We start from the raw sequence: 23,093 nt of genomic DNA on the forward strand, positions 1-23,093 counted from the left end.
ATTGCAGCTCTGAAGGACCCTGGACAGTGGGAGGAGTTCCAGGCCCAGTTGTATAGTGCACTAGAGTAAGTCCCAACTGCTGATGATGTATCCATTCAGGTACACTGGGATCAACTCAAGTCTGCTGTCCAAGACACCTGTACCCAGACTATTGAGTTCACATCACAAAAGGAACCAGGACTGGTTTGATGCCAGTGATGCTCAGATTTGCAGTCTCCTCAAGCAGAAGTGTGCAGGCTTCATTGCCTGTCAAAGCCATCCATGAACTCAGCAAAAGATGGCAGCGTACCAGCAGCTGAAGGCTAAGGTCCAGTGACACCTCTGTGACATGAAGAACAATTTGTGGGTGGAGAAAGAGCACGTGATCCAGAACTACACCAACCAGCATGACATATGTAAATTTTTCCAGGCTATCAAGACAAACTACAGACCCTGCTCCATTGGACAAAACCTCCTCTGATCACAGGATGGCTCCCAGCTCCTCAAGGACGATGATGCCATTTGTCTGCATTGGAAGGATCATTTTGAACTTCTCCTTAACCAGGAGTCCACTGTATGAGAGGAGACCCTCCAAGCCATCCCACAGTGGCTTGTGGTGGATTTCTTTGGTGATCCATCAGCCATCAGAGCTGAAGTGGGCCATCCAACAGATGAAAACAGCAAAGCCTGTGGGACAGATGGTATACCCACAGAGGTCTACCATGCTGGTGGCTTCCAGCTCACATTGTGACTCCACCTGCTTATCCTCCACCTTTGGCATGAAAAGGACATTCCCAGGGATCTCAAGAATGTAACTATCTATAAGAAGGGGGACAAATCTGACTGTGGGAACTACAGGGTTATTTCCCTCCTGTCCATTGTGGGTAAGATCCTGGCCCTCATCCTCCTGAACCACCTTCATCCCATCACCAAGGAGATCCTTCCAGAAGCCTAGTGTGGCTTCCAACCATTTCGGGGCACTGAGGACATGGTTTTCATTGCCAGGCAGATCCAAGAAAAATGTTGGAAGCAGAATTAAGAACTGTTCCTCACCTTCACTGACTTGGCCAAGGCATTTGATTCCCTAAATAGTGAAGCTTTGTGGACCATCCTCAGCCTTGGCTGCCTGATGAAGTTGGTGACCATGCTGAGACTCCTGCATGATAATATGACCACCACTGTCCTGAGTGGAAGATCTGAAACTGACACCTTCTGCATCCAGACAAAATTGTGTGATCACCCCCCACCGTGTCCACCATCTATCTAACAGTCATCATCCACCTCATCCAAGATGATCTACCATCTGGCATCAATATCCAATATCAACTGGATGGGAAGCTTTTCCATCTTCTGGGCAAAAGTGAAACTCACTACCAAGGACATATGTGACCTTCGGTTTGCAGATGATTGCTGTGTGATGGCTCACTCTTCACAGGATGTCCAAGTAACCCTAGGTCTCTTCAGTGCATCATGTAAGAGACTTAGCCTGTCCTTAAATGTGTTGAAGATGAAGGTTCTCCACCAACACTTCCTCCCTGCCTGAGCCAGCTGAACATCCCTTGTGCTATCTACATAGACAGGGAGGCTCTGGAATACGTGGAGCACTTTCCATATCTTGGCAGCCACCTTTCTCAACAGGCTACCATCAGTGAAGAAGTCCAGCACCAGGTCAGCTGCACCAGTGCTGCCTTCTTCAAGCTTCGACAATGTATCCTTGAAAATAGAGATCTTCAGAAGTTGATGAAGGTCCTGCTTTATAAGGCTGTTATGCTGACCGCCCTCCTCTACTGCAATGAAGCTTGGACCATCTATCAATGCCATGCTAAGACCCTTGAGAGCATTCACCAGTGGTGCTTGCATTGAATCCTGGTTATCAAATGGGAGGACCGCTGGACCCGTGTGAGTGTCCTCCATGAAGCTGCACCCACAGTATTGAAGCCTCACTCTTGAAAATCAACTCCACTAGATGGTCCATTGTGTCCAGATGTCTGAGAACCACCACCCCCACCAGATTCTCTTCTCCCAGCTCTCTGTTAGCCAACACTCAAAGGGCAGCCAAAGTAAATGGTACAAATACACACTCAAGGTCACCCTCAAGCACAGAGGCTGGGAGGAGCAAGCTGTTGACCATTGAGTGTGGTGTCACCTCATCCACTGAGGCCCAACAACTCAATACTGAGGTGGAATGGTGGTGGCAGAAGAAGGAGAGGGACACCAACCCAGGGATGCAAATCCCCCTTCCCATGCAACGAAATGCCCCTATTGCCAAAGAATGTGTGCATCCAGAATCAGGCTCCTCAGTCACCTGACGACCCATCTAGCCTGATGATACACCATTCTCAATGTCAAGGGACCGCCACTGATGCAGTAGCAATGAGCTCATTGCTACTGCGCAGTAACATCTCATGTAGATGCATCCATGTGGTTGTAAATCTGAACTCAGTTGAAAGTAATGCTTAAGGCAGGCTGATCTGGTTCAGGAAATCCTGTCTTTCTGGCCCCTGGCATACATTCTTTTAATGGTGTGATGGGATTTGATCCTTGATCTCAACAATCATATCTCCAGCCATATCACATAAACATGGCAGGACATGCAGTTCTTGGGATCAGGGATCAGATAGCAATCATGCAATTACTAGTTGGCAGTGCAAGTCCCGCCAGGGCCATCAATCAGCTAATTATTACCTCCAGCCCCAGGACCTTACCATGTATTTGAATTGGCTCTGGTGCAGTCTAGAGCTGATGGGCTTCCCCCACTGGGGACTTTAAACCTTCTACGACTCTCTGATCCACCACAGTCTAGTCAGATATGGGAACAGGGTTTAAAGCTCCTGGTGGGGAAACGAGAGACCAGGGAATCTGTTCTACCTGCTGTCTGGGTCTGAGCCACAGGAAGTTTGAGAAAACACATCTGCAGTCCTGCTGTGAACATGATCTTTAATGCCTCTATGCCCTGGTACCCATGGTGCAGAGCACAGACAGCTGGGAGCTCCTAGCTCCCCATACCTCTCACTGTAAAGTGGTGTCTCCAGCTGAGGAAAGAAACTTCCCACTCCTGAGATGCCACTTCCACAATGCCCCAGGAACTGAAAAAAAATGGCTGTTCAGCTGGGGCAGTGTAGGGGACACTGGGTAAGGGACATGGTGTCTTGGACCCTGGGACTGCCCCATAATGGATCCCTATGCTGAGCTGAGTGTCAGAATCTCTCACGGGTCAGCCCTGACATGCCAGACATTCAATTTAAGATGCAGAAGAGCCATAAAGATGTTACACATTATATGTGGACTACTCTTGTGGCTCATTATTCATGCCATATTATCACGCCACAAATTGGCTTTAATATGTGGCCGGGTTGCTATTTATGGTATAATTAACACCTTACAAGTTAAAGACTTTTAATTAACTAACATTGAATGATATTTCTCACTGTTTGTACCAAACTATTCTTTTTCATTGCACTCACGGTGCATCTACACAAGATGCTAACTACGCAGCAGCCTAATAACATTGTGCAGCAGTGTGCCAGGTAAAAACCATGACAAAACACTACTGTGCAGTAGTATTAGGCTACAGTGCAGTAAGCACCACTAAGTAGTCATGTGCTGGTTCTGCTGGGCAGTAGCATGTGTTACTGCACATTGATTTAGTACTAAATTAACCAAGTATTAAACTTACTGTGCAGTAATTACAGTGCATTAATGAACATGTAGATGCACCTTCAGTGTACCAAAATGAAGTAGCCCAGAATTCTCAGTGTTATGCAAGTACCTAATACAAGACTGTAATGCATAACATGAGGCAGAGTTAAGTGTACTAATTTTAAGTATGGAAAAATAATAGAGCAAGTTTACTGATGCAAAGACTATAACAAATCAGAATGTATTTTCATTATGGATTCCTACTTGAAATCTCTGGGTTTATCTTGTGAATTATGTGTAGGTATTTGCATACCTAATAGTGTTTATATTGTGCGGCACCCTGTAGCAGCCACCCAGTTGAGTCATTGGCTTAAAAGAAAGTTAACACATCCCGGCTGCTACCCTTCACCAATTTTATGAAAAATGTCAGTATCTGCTTTCCATAACTGTTTTTCATTTGCAAGAAAAAAGTTATCTTCAAATTAATGAGAAGCAAGCTATTGATAATGATGATCATATGATATAAGTATGAACTGTTAGACCCTGACTCCATGTGGCACCCAATGACTAGGGAGACAGTGGTCCAATCGCTCATGGATCCCATTACTCATTAGGCAGAGCAAGCAGAGAGCAAATGCTACTTGTACACATTGCTTGCAACAGCTTTATTTAGCATAGAGACAGCTTCAAGTGAGTTCCCTCACAGACTCACAGCCTGTGAACATGGGCAGCAGCCCTGAACATTAGGGGGTTTTTTTTCACATTTTATACACGTTGGTTTATACTCATTAAAATTCACTACGCCCTCATCCCACTTTCGGTTCCAACCATTTCTTCTCCCATCTCAAACTAGCTCTGTTTACTGTTTGCCTCATTAGCATGGTATTGCCTATGCATTTCATTCATGTACATGCCTCTGCTAAGAGCGCATGTGTAAGACTTTGACCTCTGCTTCCTTCAGTCACTTGCTGGTTCTTTCTGGTTTCTTGCTGACTTCTGCACCATCTCCAAGGTTTTGCTTCTGCTTTATCTCCTGATGATAGCAGGCGGGCTGCATCTTGTTCTTCACACTATCCTCCCCCTCTATATGATATTAGTCAGGCCACAGCTGGATTACTGCATCCAGTTCTGGGCGCCACACTTCAGGAGGGATGTGGACAGCATTGAGAAGGTCCAAAGGCGGGCCACTCGCATGATCCGGGGACAGCAGGGCAGACCCTATGGGAAGAGGCTATGGGACCTTAACTTGTTCAGCCTTCACAAGAGAAGGTTGAGGGGGGACCTGGTGGCCATCTGTAAACTTATTAGTCGGGACCAGAGGGGTTTGGGAGAGACCTTGCTCCCCCGAGCGCCTCCTGGAGTAACAAGGAATAACGGCCATAAGCTGCTAGAGAGTATGTTTAGATTAGACATTAGAAGGCACTACTTCACAGTCAGGGTGGCTAGGATCTGGAACCAACTTCTGAGGGAAGTGGTGATAGCTCGTACCCTGGGGGTCTTTAAGAGGAGGCTTGATGTTTACTTGGCTGGGGTCATTTGAGCCCAGTTTCCTCTCCTGCCCACAGCAGGGGGTTGGACTAGAAGATCTACAAGGTCCCTTCCAACCCTACATCCATGAATCTATGAATCCCATTGTTAGAAAACTTCTTGCTTAAGCATTCACAAAGTTAGTTACTTTTAATATAGCACCCTGCCTTGTGACTAGCAGCTTTTGCTGAGACACAGATACAAGCCTTTATTTAGCTGCAAATCCAGTGCTCCCCAAGATCCAAATATTGTAACCCTAGTACTCCCTCACAGAATTAGTATACACAGCAAAAGAGAAACCTAGCTGATTCTCCAGAGGTCATCACTTTCTCCACACATTATACCCCTTGGGCCTGGCAAGGTAGATGGTGCTTTGTGTTACTCGGACAAAGGACTGACCTTTTTGCCCACCGTTGGTAATGAGTGAGACAGTGCTTACGTGATTTACTTTCCAGCCTGGGACCAAGCCAGGAACTGGGACAATGGTACCATAGGAATATTTTCTGCTTTTGCATTGGCATGAATATGAACAGCTGAATATTAACTAGATGCTTGGTGCTATTGTAGGACTACTGGTGTCTCTCCATTTTGTAAAAGTTTGGATAAACTTTTAGGGTTAGGACTTTTTATTAACTTGCCATGGAAACTAGGTATGCTATTTGCACAGGAAGGCCCTGGTTTTCCTTAGGATTTTATCATTTCACTTTGTGTTTCTAATCTTTGTATAAATTTCGGGAATTAATAAAATGACATTACGTTACTATTTCTACTATACAAATTAAAAATCCATTAATTTTAACACAAACAAGACAAAAACAAAGGGGGGAAGGGAAACAAAGGACGACAATAAACGATTCGTAGCCTTATTGATTTTTGGCACAGCTGAACTCTGCGAGGTCTTGGAGGTGATGCTCTGTGTGATGTATCATTTTTGTAGCCACTCTTCAGGTATTTTATAGCTTATTAAGAAATTTTGCTTTACATTTCATAGTTCATCATAGTTGATGTCACAATTACTTATAATAACACCATTTTACAAATGTAGTAAAACACAATTATTACATATGACACAGTCAAGCTTGATTTTTTTCGTGTCTTCAGTGGTGGTTCCATCCTGTAAAACACAAGGACAAAAAGGGAGGGGCTTACCCCTTTTCATTAGTTTGTTTATACACTGTGGCTGGCTTTGCTTGGCTTATAGCCAGGTTGGCACTTATTTAAAAATTTCTCCTCCTGGCACCTTGCAGAGCCTGCTTTTATAGCAGAGTTCTTCTCTTAAAGTAGCAGGCATTTCATGCCACACATCTCTTTTTTTTGGCTTACACCAACAGTTTTCTCTGTTGGAGTATGCTCCCCTTAGCTTTTTGTTAATGAAAGATAACTTACAATGAGGTGAGAGCTAAGGTTTTTAAGGCACTTATATTTGCCTCTGCTGCTTTCCTAGGGTGGTTATTATGCAGCATTTTGTAGTGCCTACCCTGCTACAGGTAGCTCTACTACACTAACCACACCTAGGAGGGTGGCAGTTTTAGGTCATACTTAGGATTAAACTCTCTACTCTCCTGCTCTGGTCTTCTTTACTTCTTATGGACACAGTCCCTGACTTCTGGGCTTCTTGGCCCACCCTCATGTCAGCTTAGATTGCTAGCTCCCAGCTCTGGCAGCTTTAACAGTGATCTTCTTCTTTGTTCCCCTTCTCTGGACTACTAGATCACTTGGATTTTTAGGGCTTTGCAGACTCTTTATTAGATTTTTATCTTTCCTTTCTCTCTCTCTCTAGCAACTCTTTTGAATCCTAACACTTTTTCTAGGTTTTACTTAACTTTTAGTTTTCCTTTCCTTAATATATTTTAACCATAACTCTTTCTGGGCTACAGGCTTCATAATCCATTCTCATCAGTGACCCCTTCTTGCCTTGCTCTTTGCAAATCAATTTATCCATCAAATTTCCTTCTCTTACAGCTGTACAGCTCAGCAAGCTCCACTTTAGGACTAAGAAAGTATCTTTTAAAGACTGTGGGTGACAAATTATGCACTACACACAATCCCTTCAAGAAAACTTTTCCTACCTTAAAAAGGAAACTTTTAAACTATGCCTTTTCAGAGAAAAACAAAGCATGCCTCTGATAAGCTCACTCCTCTCTCCTTGCTCAGAGTACCTCAAATTAATTCTGGGCAATGATCTCTCTTTACACAGCTATACCCTGATGTTTCCTAATCAAGCTGTTACACTGTTGTAACAATCTCTGTCTTTTCTAGGCTTTTCACTGTTCCTGGAGAGGCAGGAGTGAGAATCAAGTTTCCCCTCACTTCTAATCACAAATTCTCTGCCACTGCCTAAGCAGATGTCTAGTAACATACCTTGTCTCTTTCTGTGCTACTTTTGCCTCTATTTTCTGGTACACACAGGATTCTAGAGTGTCTGTCTTACATTTCTCTAATTATCTTTGATTTTTCTGAAGCTATCCTGCCTGTATAACACTTTATTTTGCTATAACCTACATTGCTAACTTACACTTTAGAAACTTTACAGGAAAAACACATCTGCTTTTGTTCTTTCTGCATAGAAGACTGTAATTATTCTCCTAAGGACCTTAGAGTTAAAGACCCTGTTCATTCCTACAGCCCTTCCAGCAGAGAGATGACTTTCTTTGCTTTCTGGCTTCCTATTATAAACACAGAAGGAGGATCTTACTTAATTCTAAGCAGACCACAGCATATACTCATGTCTGCTACTCTGCCTAATATGGACAAACAAAGCTTCCTGGTCAAAAGTAACAAACAACATCTCCTGCACAATATTTATAACTTCAGTTACTTCCTATATAACTTTACCTTACTCCAAGTTTCAGCTAACCCCTCTAAAACAGATCACTCTGCATCAACAAATTCTCTGATCAGTCAGGTTACTACTCTTGCATCTTGGTGGAGATGCCAATTGTTGGACTGGATTTGAACCCAGCACCTATACCTTTGTTTTGGACAGACACAATCCTCAAACTGACCACAACACCGGCCAGTCAATAATAGGTGAATTTATTGATGCAGAACAAGAACAAAAAAGCAACAATACAGACAGTTAACAATTCTGTATCTACTAAGCCCAGGGCTGTCATAAGAATTCAGGTACATCTGGGCAGAATGCAGGCTTTACTCTGTCTCTTAGGTGTCAGCAGTCTGGAGGTGATATCTTGAACATGCCAAGCTAAAGCCTGGAGGGCAGTTGCTTTACAGAAGGCCTGCTTCCATGATCTATTACATAAAATTCCCTAGGCCCAACTCTGGGCCATAATCCAAGCTGGGCTAGACTGATTCTCCTGGGGTCCCAGACCCCCATTCCATTTAACCCAACTCTCAGTAAAAACACAGCGGTCACCCTGACCACCCCCCACACAGAAGAAAATCCTCTGAACCCAGTACCATGCTACTGGGGAAGGGTAAAAGATGGGGTATGACAGCTGAGGCAGCCCAGGAGAACCTAGTTCACACCAAGGTGGTCCAGGCCCAAGAGAACCCACTACACCTGCAAGGCCTTACCCTAGTAGGATTGCAATGATCAGTCCCCTCCAAATGCGTGTCCAATCCTGCTTACTACACCAAGATATTAGACCCCAACTCCATGCGGTACCCAACGACTAGGGAGACAATGGTCCAATTGCTCATGGATCATAACAGGAATGATTCAGTCTTACACTGAAAAATAGCTTGCTTCCCCCCCCTACTGTCCCTTAAAACTGATGATAATAATCTGAGCAAGGAATTGTTCAATGTGAGTAAAGGTATTGGATTTTGACTTTGAGCAGAAAATAACTCACATATAGATTTGTTCAGAATCATGTAAGGCATGCACATAGTTAAAGTTTTTTCTTTATTTCTTAAGATGGGAAATTATTCACAGTAGCTCAAGGCCACAGCAAAGCAAAACAAACTGACAATTTTAAGAAAAAGAGACACAATATTAAATGCATTTTTGCATGTTGCTTGCATTCAGTGATCTGCAGACTCCATCTAGTCCATCTGGCCTGCAGGCCATAGGTTGCCAATCCCTGATTTAAAGCAGATAAACTCAAATCATTACCAATAATGTTTTCTTTTTTTGCTGCAGATTCTCAATTTTAGGGCCTGTGGCAGGGTTGGGGTGGGAAAAAATGAGAGTACAGTTATATCAGGTCCTCAAGCTTGGGGAGCTACCAAAATTGTGAGAATTGCAAGTACCTTATTTAATAAAGTGTGTAAATTAAGTCTGATCTCTATAAATGTATTTAAAATCTTATAAAATCAACTTAAAATTCAAATAAAATGTCTATATTTCCTGCTTCCCAAATAGGAGGTGCCTCACACAAGAAAGCACCAGACCCCCAAATTTCTCTCACAGGCCCTACTGAAGGGCACAAACACAACTTTGCAGTCCACCCCATTGAGCATGTAGTTGTTCCATCCAAAGAGCCTTGGAATGGGGTTCAGTCAGAATTCAGCTTCTAGCTCCATCTTGCTCTGAGCCATGGAAGCCATTTCCTTTCACAGCATACTCCTCTTGTCTCCAATGGCACAGATGTACTTGCCAGCACGTTGAAGTGGATGGGCCAAGGTTCCTCCACCTTGTATCAGTGGCTGTGCCCCCAGGCCTGAAGCTAGAGCCTGGTGATGTGAGTACTTAAGGGAGCACTTAACTTCTGTGCATGGCTGCAGAAGCAGTCTTATGACTGAACCCAAGTCAATCCAACAGAGTTCTGTAGAAAACACGGAGACCTTTAGGAATTAAAGCCACCTTGACTGTTTTAAATTTATTTTTCAGGGAGTGTTTATCTTCAGTGCTGTCCAGATGACTCCTCTTACTATGGGGAACTATGTTTTCCCAACATGGGGCCAAGGGGTTGGCTGGCTCATGGCTCTTTCTTCTATGGTGCTGATTCCAGGCTATATGGCATACATGTTTCTTACTTTAAAAGGCTCCTTAAAACAGGTAGGTCACTATTTTTCAGGTACATTTATCTATTTATTTATTTTTGCAAGATGTTCATTGGGATATCTGACGAGATGGGTATATTGTTGCTTCCCAGCATTTATCGTCTTAGCTCAGGCATTTTATAGCAAATATAAGAACATGAAACCAAGAATATCAGCATGAAAAATAATAAAGCTAACAGTCTTCTTAAAAATTTCAGATAGTAATGCAGCTGTTGGTATAATAGATATCATTATAATTAGGCCCTGTCAGTTCCAAACACTTGGCTTCCTAGCACTTTATACTTGGCGAATCAAATAGCAATGTTGATATATATGATCAAAATTATATCTAACTTTTTGAGTGATATTTTTTATTGGACAGACTGCATGTTGGGGATAAAGTTAGTTAGAAAACCTTTTGAAAGCAGGGTATTCTTCATCAGGACACCTGATTATGTTATATTTATGCATACACTACTGTAATATTTACATCAAGCTAGAATCTTGTTCCTTATGGAGATAGCTGCTGCTTTGGCTCTGCTTTTTAAGCCCATAATAGAACCTGATTTGTTTGGTTATCCTTCATATAATTCTGTATAGAAAGGTTTGATAAATGACTATAAGATGATAAAAGCAGACTACTGATACTAGTATTTATCTTAAAGTTTGTTATTAACACAGCTATTGAAAGTGTTTACTTACAAGCGAACTGTTAATCTTTTTGATTCAGTCTATAGCATTTGATCAGGACATTTTTTATAAGGAATTACTAAAGATTTTAATAAAAGGTAAAAAGCCGTATGTGGTATGCCTCGATGCTTATCTAAATTGTCACTAAGGATAGACAAACCAGTTCAGAAAAAGCAATACTGACAAAAATGTTTAGGCACAACTCCAAATCTTGTTGGAGCATCAAAATCTGCTAATTAATTTTAAAACTTTCACTTTGTATTTGTTACATCATTACTGGGTCCCAGGTAGGATCAGAAGTGGAAGGACTGAAACATCCTTTAGCTGAACTCCACTGCAATGTTGATTAAGAGCAGGAAGCTCTCACATGAACTGTAGAGATTGTATTCTTATAACTGGGCACATACACACATGCAGTTAATATGACCAATAAACTCCAGAGCTTATTGCTTTGGAATGTGTTGCTCCCAGGCATGCTGTTTGAACATGCATCCATGACTGCAGCATGTTGAGCCACGGTAGAGCAGCCCTGGCTCCACCCCCCCACCCGGCTCAGTGTTCTGCGGAGAATCTTGCTGGGGTATGAGGGTGCTCCACTGCAGGGCTAGTCAGCAGGCATCCCCCTCACTGAAGCACCCTCATGCCCCAAGAAGGGCAGATTCTATATGTATGCTGCTGTGACATAACAAACTCCACAGCAGGATAGTACCTGTATTTAAAAGTGCTATCCTTTAAGGCTGTGCGAAACTTCAGGTGCTGATTCAATTCAGAGGAGAATTCACTCCAATTTGGTGGCTAAATCTCGAATCAGGGGACCAATTAAAAGGTCCAAATTGATTTTAAGCTTTCCAAATCGATTTGGAAAAGATTCAGAGAGCTTCTGTGATTCGGGCAGTCCCCGCCCACTGCAGCAGGGAGCTCGACCCGGACTCCGAGCTGGTAAGTGGGGGGGGCTACAGGAAGGAGAAGAGGGACCATAGGGAGACCCCCACCAAGCTCCATCCACTACTTGTTCCCCCAGCCCCCCTGAGTTCCCCCCAACCGCTGTCCACTCCCCCAGGCCCCCCCAATATCTGCCCTGCCTAGCCCCAGCTCCTAGCCCTTTAAAAAAAAGCCCCCACTCACTGGGTGCTGCTGGCTGGGGGGGTGATCCCTGCTGATCAAATGGGGGGCTCTGCCACAATCCTCCCAACCCCTGCCCACTGTTCCAGCCCCCCCATGGATGCCCCACACAGCCCAGCTCCTGGCCCCTTAAAAAAAAAACCCAAAACCCAGACTCACTGGCTGCTGCAGCGGCCTCAGGGCTTCTGGGAGCTTGTACACAGCCTCCCACATAGTGTGCGGCAGTGCGGGGCAGTGAGGATTGCACCCCTGCTGAGAAGGAGCCAGTGAGTCTGGGGTTTTTTTTGTTATGTCTTGTTTTTAAAGGGCCAGAGCTGGGGCAGTCAGGGCAGCCATGGGGTGGAAGGGCTGGAAGAGTGGGTGGGGGTTAGGGGGTTTGTGGCAGAGCCCCCCACATGATGTGGGGCAGTGGGGGGCAGCAGAGATGACCCCCCACATGTGGCAGCACCTGGTGAGTGGAGGCTTTTTTTTCCAAGGAGCCGGGAGCTGGGGCAGGTGGGGCAGCCATTGCCAGGGCTGGGAGAGCAGGCTGGGGATGGGGCCTGCATGATTCAGAGATTCAGCTGATTTGGCAGCAGTTGAATATCTGAATTAGATCTGGTTGAATTGGTTCAGGACAGTGATTCGAATCACCGAATTGAGTCACTGTCCCCCAAAATCGGCCAGATCCAAAGCGAATACTAGCTGCTTCTCACAGGCCCACTATCCTGCTGCAGAGTTAATTAGTTTACTCCAGGCTAATAGGGGAACAAGTGTGGCTGTCCAATGTTTAGCGTGGAGCTAATTTGTCTACTCCACAGTAAATGTCTCATGTAGATACACCCACTGTCTGTCTATTTGCTGTCCTATTTTTTTCTTAAATTAAGAGAAAATGGGAGTGCATCTGAATTCAAGGTTATCTTATAATGGAAGGAATATGATAGATTTGATTTGAACAAAAAATTTATCCAGTAATCTTATTTCATTCTTTTTAAAATAGCGTATCCAAGTAATGATTCAGCCAAGTGAAGACATAACTCATCCTGAAAGTGGGCCAGAACAAGCCCAGCAAAGCAACTCTGCCAACAAAGAAGCATATATCTAAATTTTGGTATTGGAAAGGTACAAATGGCACTCTGGAAAAAGGAAAACAAAAATAGGTTGAATATGACCACAACTTTATGTCTGAGAATATAATCACCTACCTCTAGTGCCAAACAAAAAACAAAACAAAAACAACAACAAAAAAAAGACCATCTCCACTATAAGGGAATCATTGTGGGTATAACCAAACTGTTTTGTGGGCTCAGATGTTAACAGTGTTTTGTGTTTTTTGGCAATCCACAGACTGTTAATATTTTTATCCTTTCACAATAAGAGTTGAATTCTTGCAATTTGTAAATTGACATGTAAGACATTTTTAATCTACCTTTTAGCACGACAGTTTGAGGTTTTGTGCTGCTGACTTTTACTAGTTAATATTTCTTACTGCCAAATCCCAAGACTGTTATTTCCAACTTTGCAGGAGTACAATTACGTTTGAAAGTTGTTTCATATACAAGAATAAAGTATTTTGTATGCATATGATTTCCAGTAAGAAGTTCGACCTTAAAATTCGTACTAGTAAAAGCTATTATATTTTCATCCTTTTAATGATAGTGAAATATCTTTTAAAAGCAGTATTTTATTTTGATTTGTTTGTCATGTGTTGATACTCTTTGAATTTCAGATGAATGTTATAGAGGCAAAATGTTTCATTTTGACATTTCTTAGGAAAATATGTAAGAATATCAAACTCTCCAGAGCTCCTACTAACATTCCCAGATAAAAGCAGTACCTTTTTTTGTAATCTCAACCAGCTATTGCTTCTGTTTATACTTTGCCATTAACAACTGTTTTACACTGCCACCGTAACAGAAATCAAACAGTGTTTTAATTATGGACCATACTCCACAAATTCTAATTTAGGGCTCTAAACCATGGATTATTCAATCTCTTAAGGGACTTTAAACCTGGTTTGTATTTAACAAGCAAATTATAAATCTTAAACTTTTCTAGCACTTTGAAGACAGTTTTATTTTTAGGATTTTTATTTACATATACATTATTTATAGTGATGAAGGTATGAGGGAAAGCTGTTTCTATAGTATGAAAACTCCAGTATAGACTCTTTTAGGCATTTCCTTTACAACTAAGAACTCCCATTAAAGAGAATGAAAGTTCTTCCTGTGTAGACAAAGTAAGATCAGGCCCTCTATCACATTTCTTGTTTGGCAGCTATAAGACAACAAGGGGCATGGAAAATGCAGTATGTGATGTTTGATTGTAAATGACTGTGACAGAACTGTGCAATGAAACCTGCTTTTCAGCAAACTTTTGTGCAACCTACAATATTAGATAGCACACAAATTATGTAGAATTATGTGAAAAAATAGCTGTGAATGTTGATTTTTTTTGTTGTTTTTGTCTAAAGGTGACCAACATATGTTCTTGCAATAAGGTATTATTCTCAGAATGTCAGATACATTACTGTAGTAAATATACACACACACACACACGCACACACATAGTTCAACCTAAGTCATGAAACCTCATAAAAGAGTATTGTTTGGTAGCTCTTAACCTGTTTCATACAGTAGATCAACTGTAAAATATTTTGAAATCTAAGATACACTCTAAATGTCTATAGATAAATGCAAAAGTCTTGTAAGCTATCAGGGGTTAGAAAAAATAAACATATATCGTATGTATCACATATAATACATCCACATTATAATTGTGAATTTCATTAGACTAAGGATAAAAACCTCCAACTTTCTCTTTATTGTTTAATGTAATCAAGTTCCATGTTGTTCTAAGAAAAATGCAGTATTTAATGTTTGATTGTAAACAATTATGGCATATGTTTGGCAGACCTGCTGTTTAGCAAAAATCTGTACAAACTTATCATATATAGCACAAAATAGTGTTGTAGAACTACTGTGTGTAAACTGTGAATAGCTGTATCTTTTTGTAGTATCTGCCCTAGAGAAGAAAAAATATTGTATGATCATATATGCTTTTTGCAATAAGGAATTATATCTGAACACCAAGCAAATCTATCTCTATATAAAAAAATATATGTGATATATACATATTCTAAAATATATACAGAGCCTGTTTAAAAGAGTACAGTATTATTTAGTAAACTGAAAATTGTTCTATGGACCAAATGTAAAATATTTATAAATTAAGATGCATTTTAAATGTCTATAAATGGTGTCATACTTAAAGCACGATTGTTATGTAAGTTTCCAAGAGTTTAGAGAAAAAAAAAATAAAGGCTATATTATACATTACATGAGATGCTATGTTATCTTAAGGTAAAAGTATCCAGTCAAATTATTTGTTTTCCTACTTGGAAGTAAGTTCTAAATGTAAGAAATGACTGCATCACACTTTGCCTATGTCTTCATAAAAGTAGCACTATGATAAATTAATCGGCAATTGGTATATAACTGGACAGTGAGTTTAAGCACTAGGGAGGCGATGTGTTCAATGATAGATTTTGGAGAGCACTAGAAGATATTTATTTCTGATTTGCATGTAAAACTGTGGTAAACTATTCTATTTATGAATATTCCTTGTTTGGAATAACTTCCGTAAAATCAATATTCAACAATTTATGATGCCCAGCAATTCATACATCAGCTGGGGGACAAGGATTTCTTAGGATGTTATCTTATTGGACCAACTGTATAGTTGGGATAGAGTTAAAGAAGCTTTTAATTAGAAAACACTGCATTCATATCTGACCTGGTGAATAATGTATTGCATAGAAAAGCTTGTCTAATTCTATCTCAGCTATACATTTGGTCAAATAAAAGATATCACCCTAAGAAAACCTTTCCTCTCACATAATTACTGGACCATCCTGACTACATCACTCTTACAGTGCCATCTCATCTGGCCAACTTTATTGATATTTATATAGAATCCAGAGGATATAGGGCCTGACTGTGGCAATCTTTGAGAAAATAATTCTTCCCAGAAAAGTCATTAAATTCAATGGGTTTGTTCCCCAATGTTTTGAAACCTTTATAAGAAGTATTTTGTGAAGGCATTGATTCAGAAAACTGCTTCAGCATGCTTTCAAATCCCACTGGCTTCAATACTTCACTGAATTAAAGGGACATTTCCACATGGTTAAATACTTTGCTGAATTAATCTCCAAGGCTCAGATCCTGAATGTATCATGCCTAATTTATGTTTAGGTGCTTAACTGATATTTATTCACCTAATTTCTATTGTAATCAATGGGTGTTAACTCCCTGAATAACTTTGCAGGTGCTGTTCTAAACAATTACAAAAGATTCATACTAATGGAGAATGTGGGCATACGTATCTATTATACAAAATACTCACCTGAGCAAGCAACAAGGTTGGACTCTTTTTTTATGTCTGTTTGCCTTTAAAAACCCCAAATCTAGTGATTTACCATCAAGCAATGAAAATATGAAACTCCACAAGAAACAACATGTTAACTTCTGCTTATGGTTGACTTGAAGCACTAGGGCTATGTACAGGTGTTATATCCATGCTGGGAGAATCAAATCTCTCCCAGTAGAAGCCATGTGTGTAGAGGTATTCACACAGTTTCTCCTAGAACAAATAATGGCTGTTCCAGGAGAAAAGCAATCCACCTCCAACCAAGTAGAAAACACTCTCTGGAGAATTTCACCTGTTTGTGGCCTAAATTTATCACATTCCAGCAGCAGATTATCTGTTTCCAGTGATCATGCCCACTATTTTGGTGACCCATCAAGGAAATAAAATCACTCATGCCAAGTTCTAATCAATTAAACATTGAATCACATCCTTAAAAATAATAGTGAAGGAAACAAAGCATGAGATCAGGCCAGAATTAAATTCTTGAAATTATAAAAGCCGTATGGAAAAGCCTAGAACATAAATATAATATTTGAGTGAAATTTTCAAAGCTATTCTTACTTTGAATATTTGAAACAGCTTTGAAAATCTCAGGCCTCCCAGCTGTTAGGAAATTTCTGTTAAAACACACCTATAATTTAATGAGTCATCTATATACTTTTTGACTGAACCTGGACTAAGTAAATACATTTCTAAAAACTAGTTTTCCTTTCTGCTACTGTGTCTAGCTTAGTGGAAAATGGGAATCAGTAGCTGTGATATATTAGGCTTTCAACACTGCACCCCATGAAATTCTCATAGGCAAACTAAAGAAATAATCTGTCAATTAAATTCTCATAAGCAAAGGTTTAACAAGCAGAGCTGGTACACTAGGCAAACTATATAGGGGAGCAGGGGGGATGTGATACGAAGAGTTGGGGGGTGTACACGTTGTGAGAGCAGGGATCCAAGAGCACAGGGTTCATGCAGGTTCCAAGTACAGGGGTTGTACACCGGTTCCAAGAGTTGGGGGAGGGGAGTGGTGCATGGGTTCCAAATAGGATAGGACATGGGAGAACAAATGCACACAATTTACCCATGTTGGGATGTCCTAAACAGTTCCTGGCTGAGCTGCCCCATAAGCTCTGCCCACCCTGGCTGTTACTCTTAAATCAGCATCAGCAGACAGGGACTGTTTTGGATTTCTAGGATGGGTAAGTAATGGGAATGCTCTTGTTGATGGAACACAGACTCTGCAGGGTTGAGGGATGATTCCAGCGCTCCTCCTAGCTTGGTGCCAGGGCCAGAGCCCATCTTTCCCACTCCTAATTATGCTGCTGCTCATGAATTGATGCACAGCTCACTGAAAACCATAGTCAGGAATTGCCAGGGTAGGAGAACACCTCAAGGGGGCTTTCACAGGACTCTATCCTGTGTCTGGTCCCAATCAATATTAATGATAGAATTCTAAAATTTATGGATGGTAGGAACTATTGCAAGCACTTTGGAGGACAAGGTTGCTCAAAAAAAGGGTGGGGGGGGGGCACCAAAGTCTAATTATACCTAGTTGGGCTCATGATTAAGGTGTGTCAGTTCTGTAGTCAGTGGCATATGAGGGAGAAATGTAATCATGACCAAAACCTTTGTGCCTATCTGGAGCAAGCCTAAAACTCTGATTTCATGTAACCATTCTGCTACTGTATCTATAAGAGAACGGTTAGGAGACATGGCCCAGAAGCAATAAAATAACATTCAGTAAAGATACATGCAAAGTACTGCATTTAGGACAGAAAAACAATTCATAGGGAACAACTGGCTAGGCAGCAGTTCTGCCAAAGAAGGATCTAAGTGTCATAGTATACCACAAGCTGAGCAGGAGCCAACAAGACAATACTTTGCAGAACAAGCAAATGTCATTCTGTGATACACTGATAGTGTCATATGTTAGGCCCTGGGCAGACATAACATTTGAAATGCTTCAAACACTTTTGGAGTGCTTTAAATGGTGGTCAGACAAATAATACAACCTTTGAACTTTTCCAGAAATAGTAAGAATGTTCCAAAATACTCTGTTGGAAATATCTAGTCTTTAGAAGCTTTTTAAAAGGAAATGCTTCCAGTTACATGTGCATACTCTATGGAGCATGACAGGGGAGGACTTGGTCCTCCTGTATCCCAAAATGCTTGGTCCTCCCTCCTCACCCTACCCATAAATCATGGTGGGGAAGAGTTCAGAAGATAAAACACGTTAAGAAAAATGTGGACAATTTGGAGTGAGTCCAGAGAAGGCAAACATTAACAAGCAGAGGCTTAGAAAAGTGATCCATTGGAAAGGTTAAAAGAAGTAAAGGAACTAAGGGGGACAACAATCTTCTAATGTGTTAAAGGTATAATAGGGAGGATAGTGATCTGCTCCTGCTTTAGTCTACTCTGTCTATGTCTGTCTACGTTTCTTCAAGTCCTACAATTTTATGATTTCTATGAATTATATTTTCCTAATTGTCCTGTTAACACAGAAGTATGATATTCCCCAATCATATGCCAACTGAAGAATATAAAGCATGGGTGATTCAGAAAAGTTAGTGCTACATTATGATCTGGCATAAACAGAACATTTCAACTACTGCATCTTAATTCTTATGGTAATGGAAAAGAATAAGATCATCTGTGAGGGAGCTTGGGCAAGGGACAGCACTGACCAGTCTGATGGGTATTTATAGGTGTTTACTCTTTTCAGAAAGAGTCCCCTGTGGTTCAGTGGTAGAGTCCTTGTCTACTACACAGATGGCTGGGGTTTGATTCCCAGACACTTATATGACTATATCCATGGAGGCACCAAACAGTCTGAACTTTGGGCTCTGTTTCAGTGGCCTAAAGGGAGGATGGAAGGTCTGGGTAGCCTCCACTCCTCCAAAAATTCCTGCCCAGGCATATGCATTGAAAGTCTGAATAGCCCTCATGCATATGCCATAGGAGGGACAACAGCTGCCACCACTTTTTTAAGAATTAAGGTGCTCTGTCAGCAAGATGAGTAGTGATTAAAGATCACTAAAACAAGTCTTTGGACTGTCACTGACTGATAAGAGGCTTTCAGTTGCTATCAAATCTGAAGGAGCTCCAATAGTTAATTTAAATTTCCACCATCATTAAAGAGGGGCAAAGGGACTTTGACACTGTCTCTCACCCTGTTCTCATTAAAAAAACTGGGGGACTGTGGTGTCACCACCTACACAGTCAAATGGGTCACCAACTGGCTGGAGGGCCGCACCCAGAGAGTGGTAGTGGATGGGTCATTTTCGACCTGGAGGGATGTGGGCAAGGGGGTTCCACCGGGCTTGGTCCTCAGGCCCGCACTGTTCAACATCTTCATCAGTGACTTGGACGAAGGGGTAAAAAGCACCCTCTTCAAATTTGCTGATGACACTAAGATGTGGGGAGATGTGGGCACACTAGAAGGAAGGAATAGGCTACAACTGGACCTAGACAGGTTACATGGATGGGCGGATGAGAATAGGATAGGATTCAACACTGACAAATGCAAGGTGATGCACCTGGGGAGGAAGAACCAGCACCATACCTACAGGCTGGGGAACTCCCTTCTCATCAGTGCAGAGGCAGAAAAGGATCTTGGAGTCATCACTGATGAACATGGGCCGGCAGTGTGGGGATGCAGTCAGGGATGCCAACCACACTTTGTCATGCTTCCACAGATGCATCTCGAGCAGGTCCAAGGAGGTGATCTATCCCCTCTATGCGGCACTGGTCAGGCCGCAGCTGGAGTACTGCATCCAGTTCTGGGTGGTGCACATCAAGAGGGATGTGGACAACATGGAGAGGGTCCAGAGGAGGGCCACTCGCATGATCAGGGGGCAGCAGGGCAGGCCCTATGAGGAGAGGCTCAGGGACCTGAACCTATTCAGCCTCCACAAGAGAAGGCTGAGGGGGGATCTAGAGGCCTGTTACAAACTAGTCAGAGGGGACCAGCAGGCATTAGGGGAGTCCCTGTTCCCCCGAGCACTACCAGGAGTGACAAGAAATAATGGTCAGAAGCTGGTAGAGGGTAAATTAAGATTAGACATCAGGAGGCACTACTTCACTGTCAGGGCGGCTAGGAACTGGAACCAACTTCCAAGCAAAGTTGTGCTGGCTCCTGCCCTGGGGGTCTTTAAAACAAGGCTTGACAATCACCTTTCTGGGGTCGTTTGACCCCAGTACTCTTTCCTGTCATGGCAGGGGGTCGGACTTGATGATCTACTCAGGACCCTTCCGACCCTACTAACTATGAAACTATGCCTTAAATGATGTATAACAATAAAGCACAATTATGAAAATAGATCTTTACAACTAGTACCTGGATTGACTCAGATTCCTGCATCAATCCACTGAAAATGTGGAAGTCTTCGATTAAACTAGACAGAATACAAATAAGCCTGTATTGTGTGCAATTTGTATGGACAGAAAAACACCCTTTATATTCAATTGGTATTTTCTGTTAGGGTAACAATACAGATTTTGGGGAGCACTGGGTCTGTAGCTGAATGAAGGCTTTTTTCCGTGTCTCAGCAGAGCTGCTGGTCACAAGGCAGGATGATATATTAAGACTAACCTTGCAAATGCTTAGGCAAGCAGTTTTCTAACAAGGTCGTAGTGTTAGAGTCCATTGTCTAAGATGAACAAGATGCAGCCCATCAGCTATCATCAGGAGATAAAGCACAAGCAAGTCCTTGGAGACGGTACTGAAGTGAGCAAAAACCAGAAAAAGCCAGTGATTGACCAAGAGTACCCAAGTTCATGGCCTTACGCATGTGCTTTTAGCAGAGAGGCATGTAAATGAAGGAAAAGCATAGGCAATTCCATGTTAATGAAGTAAACAGAGGCAGAGATTGAGATGGGAGGAGAAATGAGTAGAACAAAAGGAGGAACAGAGGTGGAACAAATGTTAATATGTATGAAGCAAGGTGTATACAATTTGAAAAGCACTAATGTTCAGTGCAGGTCCCTGGTTTGTTGTTTTTTGGGACCTTTCCTGGAAGCTGTCTCCATTCTAAATAAAGCTGATGCAAGCAATGTGTGCTGGTGTTTGCTCCCTGCTTGCTCTGGCTAATGAGTAATACAATCCATAAGGAACTGGATTGTCTCTCTAGTCACTGGGCACTGCATGGAGTTGGAATCTAACATTTTCCTTCTCTCATATTTTATTTAATATAATGGACTTATGTATTTGTCTTATACAATTTATTGTTGTAGAGAGAATAATTACAGGAGGTGTGTTTGTGCATGCACTGCTGCAGGAACATGGGTTGGGAAGGGACCTTCCAGATCTTTAAATCCAGTCCCTTTAAATTTCAGATAACCATGTGATAAGCACTGGTCCAAAAGGTGCTGAAAGAGTGTCCGCCCTGCCCTTTCTTGTGCATTACAGCCACTAAGCATTCCTTTGCACCTCAAACTAAACTTACATTTTGTACTGAGCATCATACATTGTGGTCCAGGAAAAGAGTAGGAGAGACAAAGCAATATCAAAGCCTTGGGCCCCTGAAAGGGCAGGAAATTAATTAGGCAAAATATGCCTGGATGATCTTAAGAAGCAAAGCACCCCACAATCCAAAGGAAAACAAAACCTTAACAACCTGACCTAGGGAAAAAAAAATCTTTTTTCTGCTTCAAACTGTGGTAGTCTGTCTTTCCCTGGGACCCTTCAGTCAGGTACCCGAGAAGTTTTTACTACCACTGGGTGCACCAACACATTGCAGTTTAAATTTCCAGTACTTCAAACAAAATGGGCGGGGGTAAGGGGCAACCAACAAAAAAAAACAGAAGTCAAATATTACTTTCAAGGAGGAGAAAAGCTTCCTGGCCCCTGAAAGGAACAAGCAGAAACACTGAAGCACTGAATTAACACAATAAAATATAGTGCAGCAAGAATAAGCATATTAAAAATTTAAGAGACACAAGAATGAACAGGGAAGGCAACTGAATCCCCGAAGATGATAACAATATCCAGCCCAATCTCTTTTTTTAGTTGCCTATATGCAATTGTTGAAATCCTTGTAACCTAAGTGTGACAGTTGTGCCTCCTCAGGTCCATCTACTAGTGCCCCTCAACACTGATTAAGGGCCAACCGCCTGCCATGTCTTTTTGTTATTTGTTTGATTGGAAGATATTGATTGAGCGGGAGGCTGCCCATTTTTTGTCTCGGTGCCTGGGGCACTATCTGAGGCTCCTTTCCTCCCCTTACACCACAGCCCAAGCCTCGCAGATGGTACTTTTGTGTTTTGACCTGGGCCCTGTTATGCCTTGGCCCTCTCCTTTACTTCTGGGGCTCCTCACTGCCCCCTCCTGCTCCAGGGCTTCTCACTGCCCCCGCCTCTCACTCTGGGCCTCCTCACTGCCCCCCTCTCACTCTGGGGCTGGGGTCAATGCACCCCAAAATGCTGCACCCTCTCAGTCACCAGGGTCCCCACGCTACTGTGGAGCTCCTATGAGGCCTCCTCCAAACCCTAATAGCCTCACCTGGTCCTCCAGTCAAAATAATAAACACAAGAACACAAAGCCCCTGGACTACAACTTAAAAGCTAGACCGTCCGCTCAAACAAGATTCAATCCCTACCAGAGAGAGAGCGCCCCAACCCCAGCAGCAACCAAGGGATGTTCCGACCGTGATTTCTCCCCTTCATCTGCACTAGCCGAGTTCCTCCTCCCTCAGCAACCAGAGGGCAACTGCCCTCCTGGCCTCCTGCCTGGGCTTAAGAAGGGCTAAGCCCTGCTCCTTCCTGTCACTAGGTTTCACTGGTTGCCCTAG

At 42.3% G+C, this 23,093-nt stretch overlaps 1 protein-coding gene across 1 annotated transcript in view; it reads left to right on the top strand.

Moving 5' to 3' along the window:
* Positions 1 to 15,350, top strand: part of SLC6A1 (solute carrier family 6 member 1) — a 153,809-nt gene extending 138,459 nt beyond the window's left edge. Inside the window, exons 14-15 of the mRNA XM_090021898.1 lie at positions 9,941 to 10,108; positions 12,884 to 15,350. Coding sequence (XP_089878024.1) covers positions 9,941 to 10,108; positions 12,884 to 12,988 — 273 coding nt within the window. The 3' untranslated portion in view covers positions 12,989 to 15,350. The remainder of the gene's footprint in view (positions 1 to 9,940; positions 10,109 to 12,883) is intronic.
* Positions 15,351 to 23,093: the final 7,743 nt, after the last annotated feature.

Source organism: Crocodylus siamensis, chromosome 11 (genome assembly GCF_052110815.1).
Source record: "Crocodylus siamensis isolate JL-2025a chromosome 11, ASM5211081v1, whole genome shotgun sequence".
Classification (NCBI taxonomy): domain Eukaryota; kingdom Metazoa; phylum Chordata; order Crocodylia; family Crocodylidae; genus Crocodylus; species Crocodylus siamensis.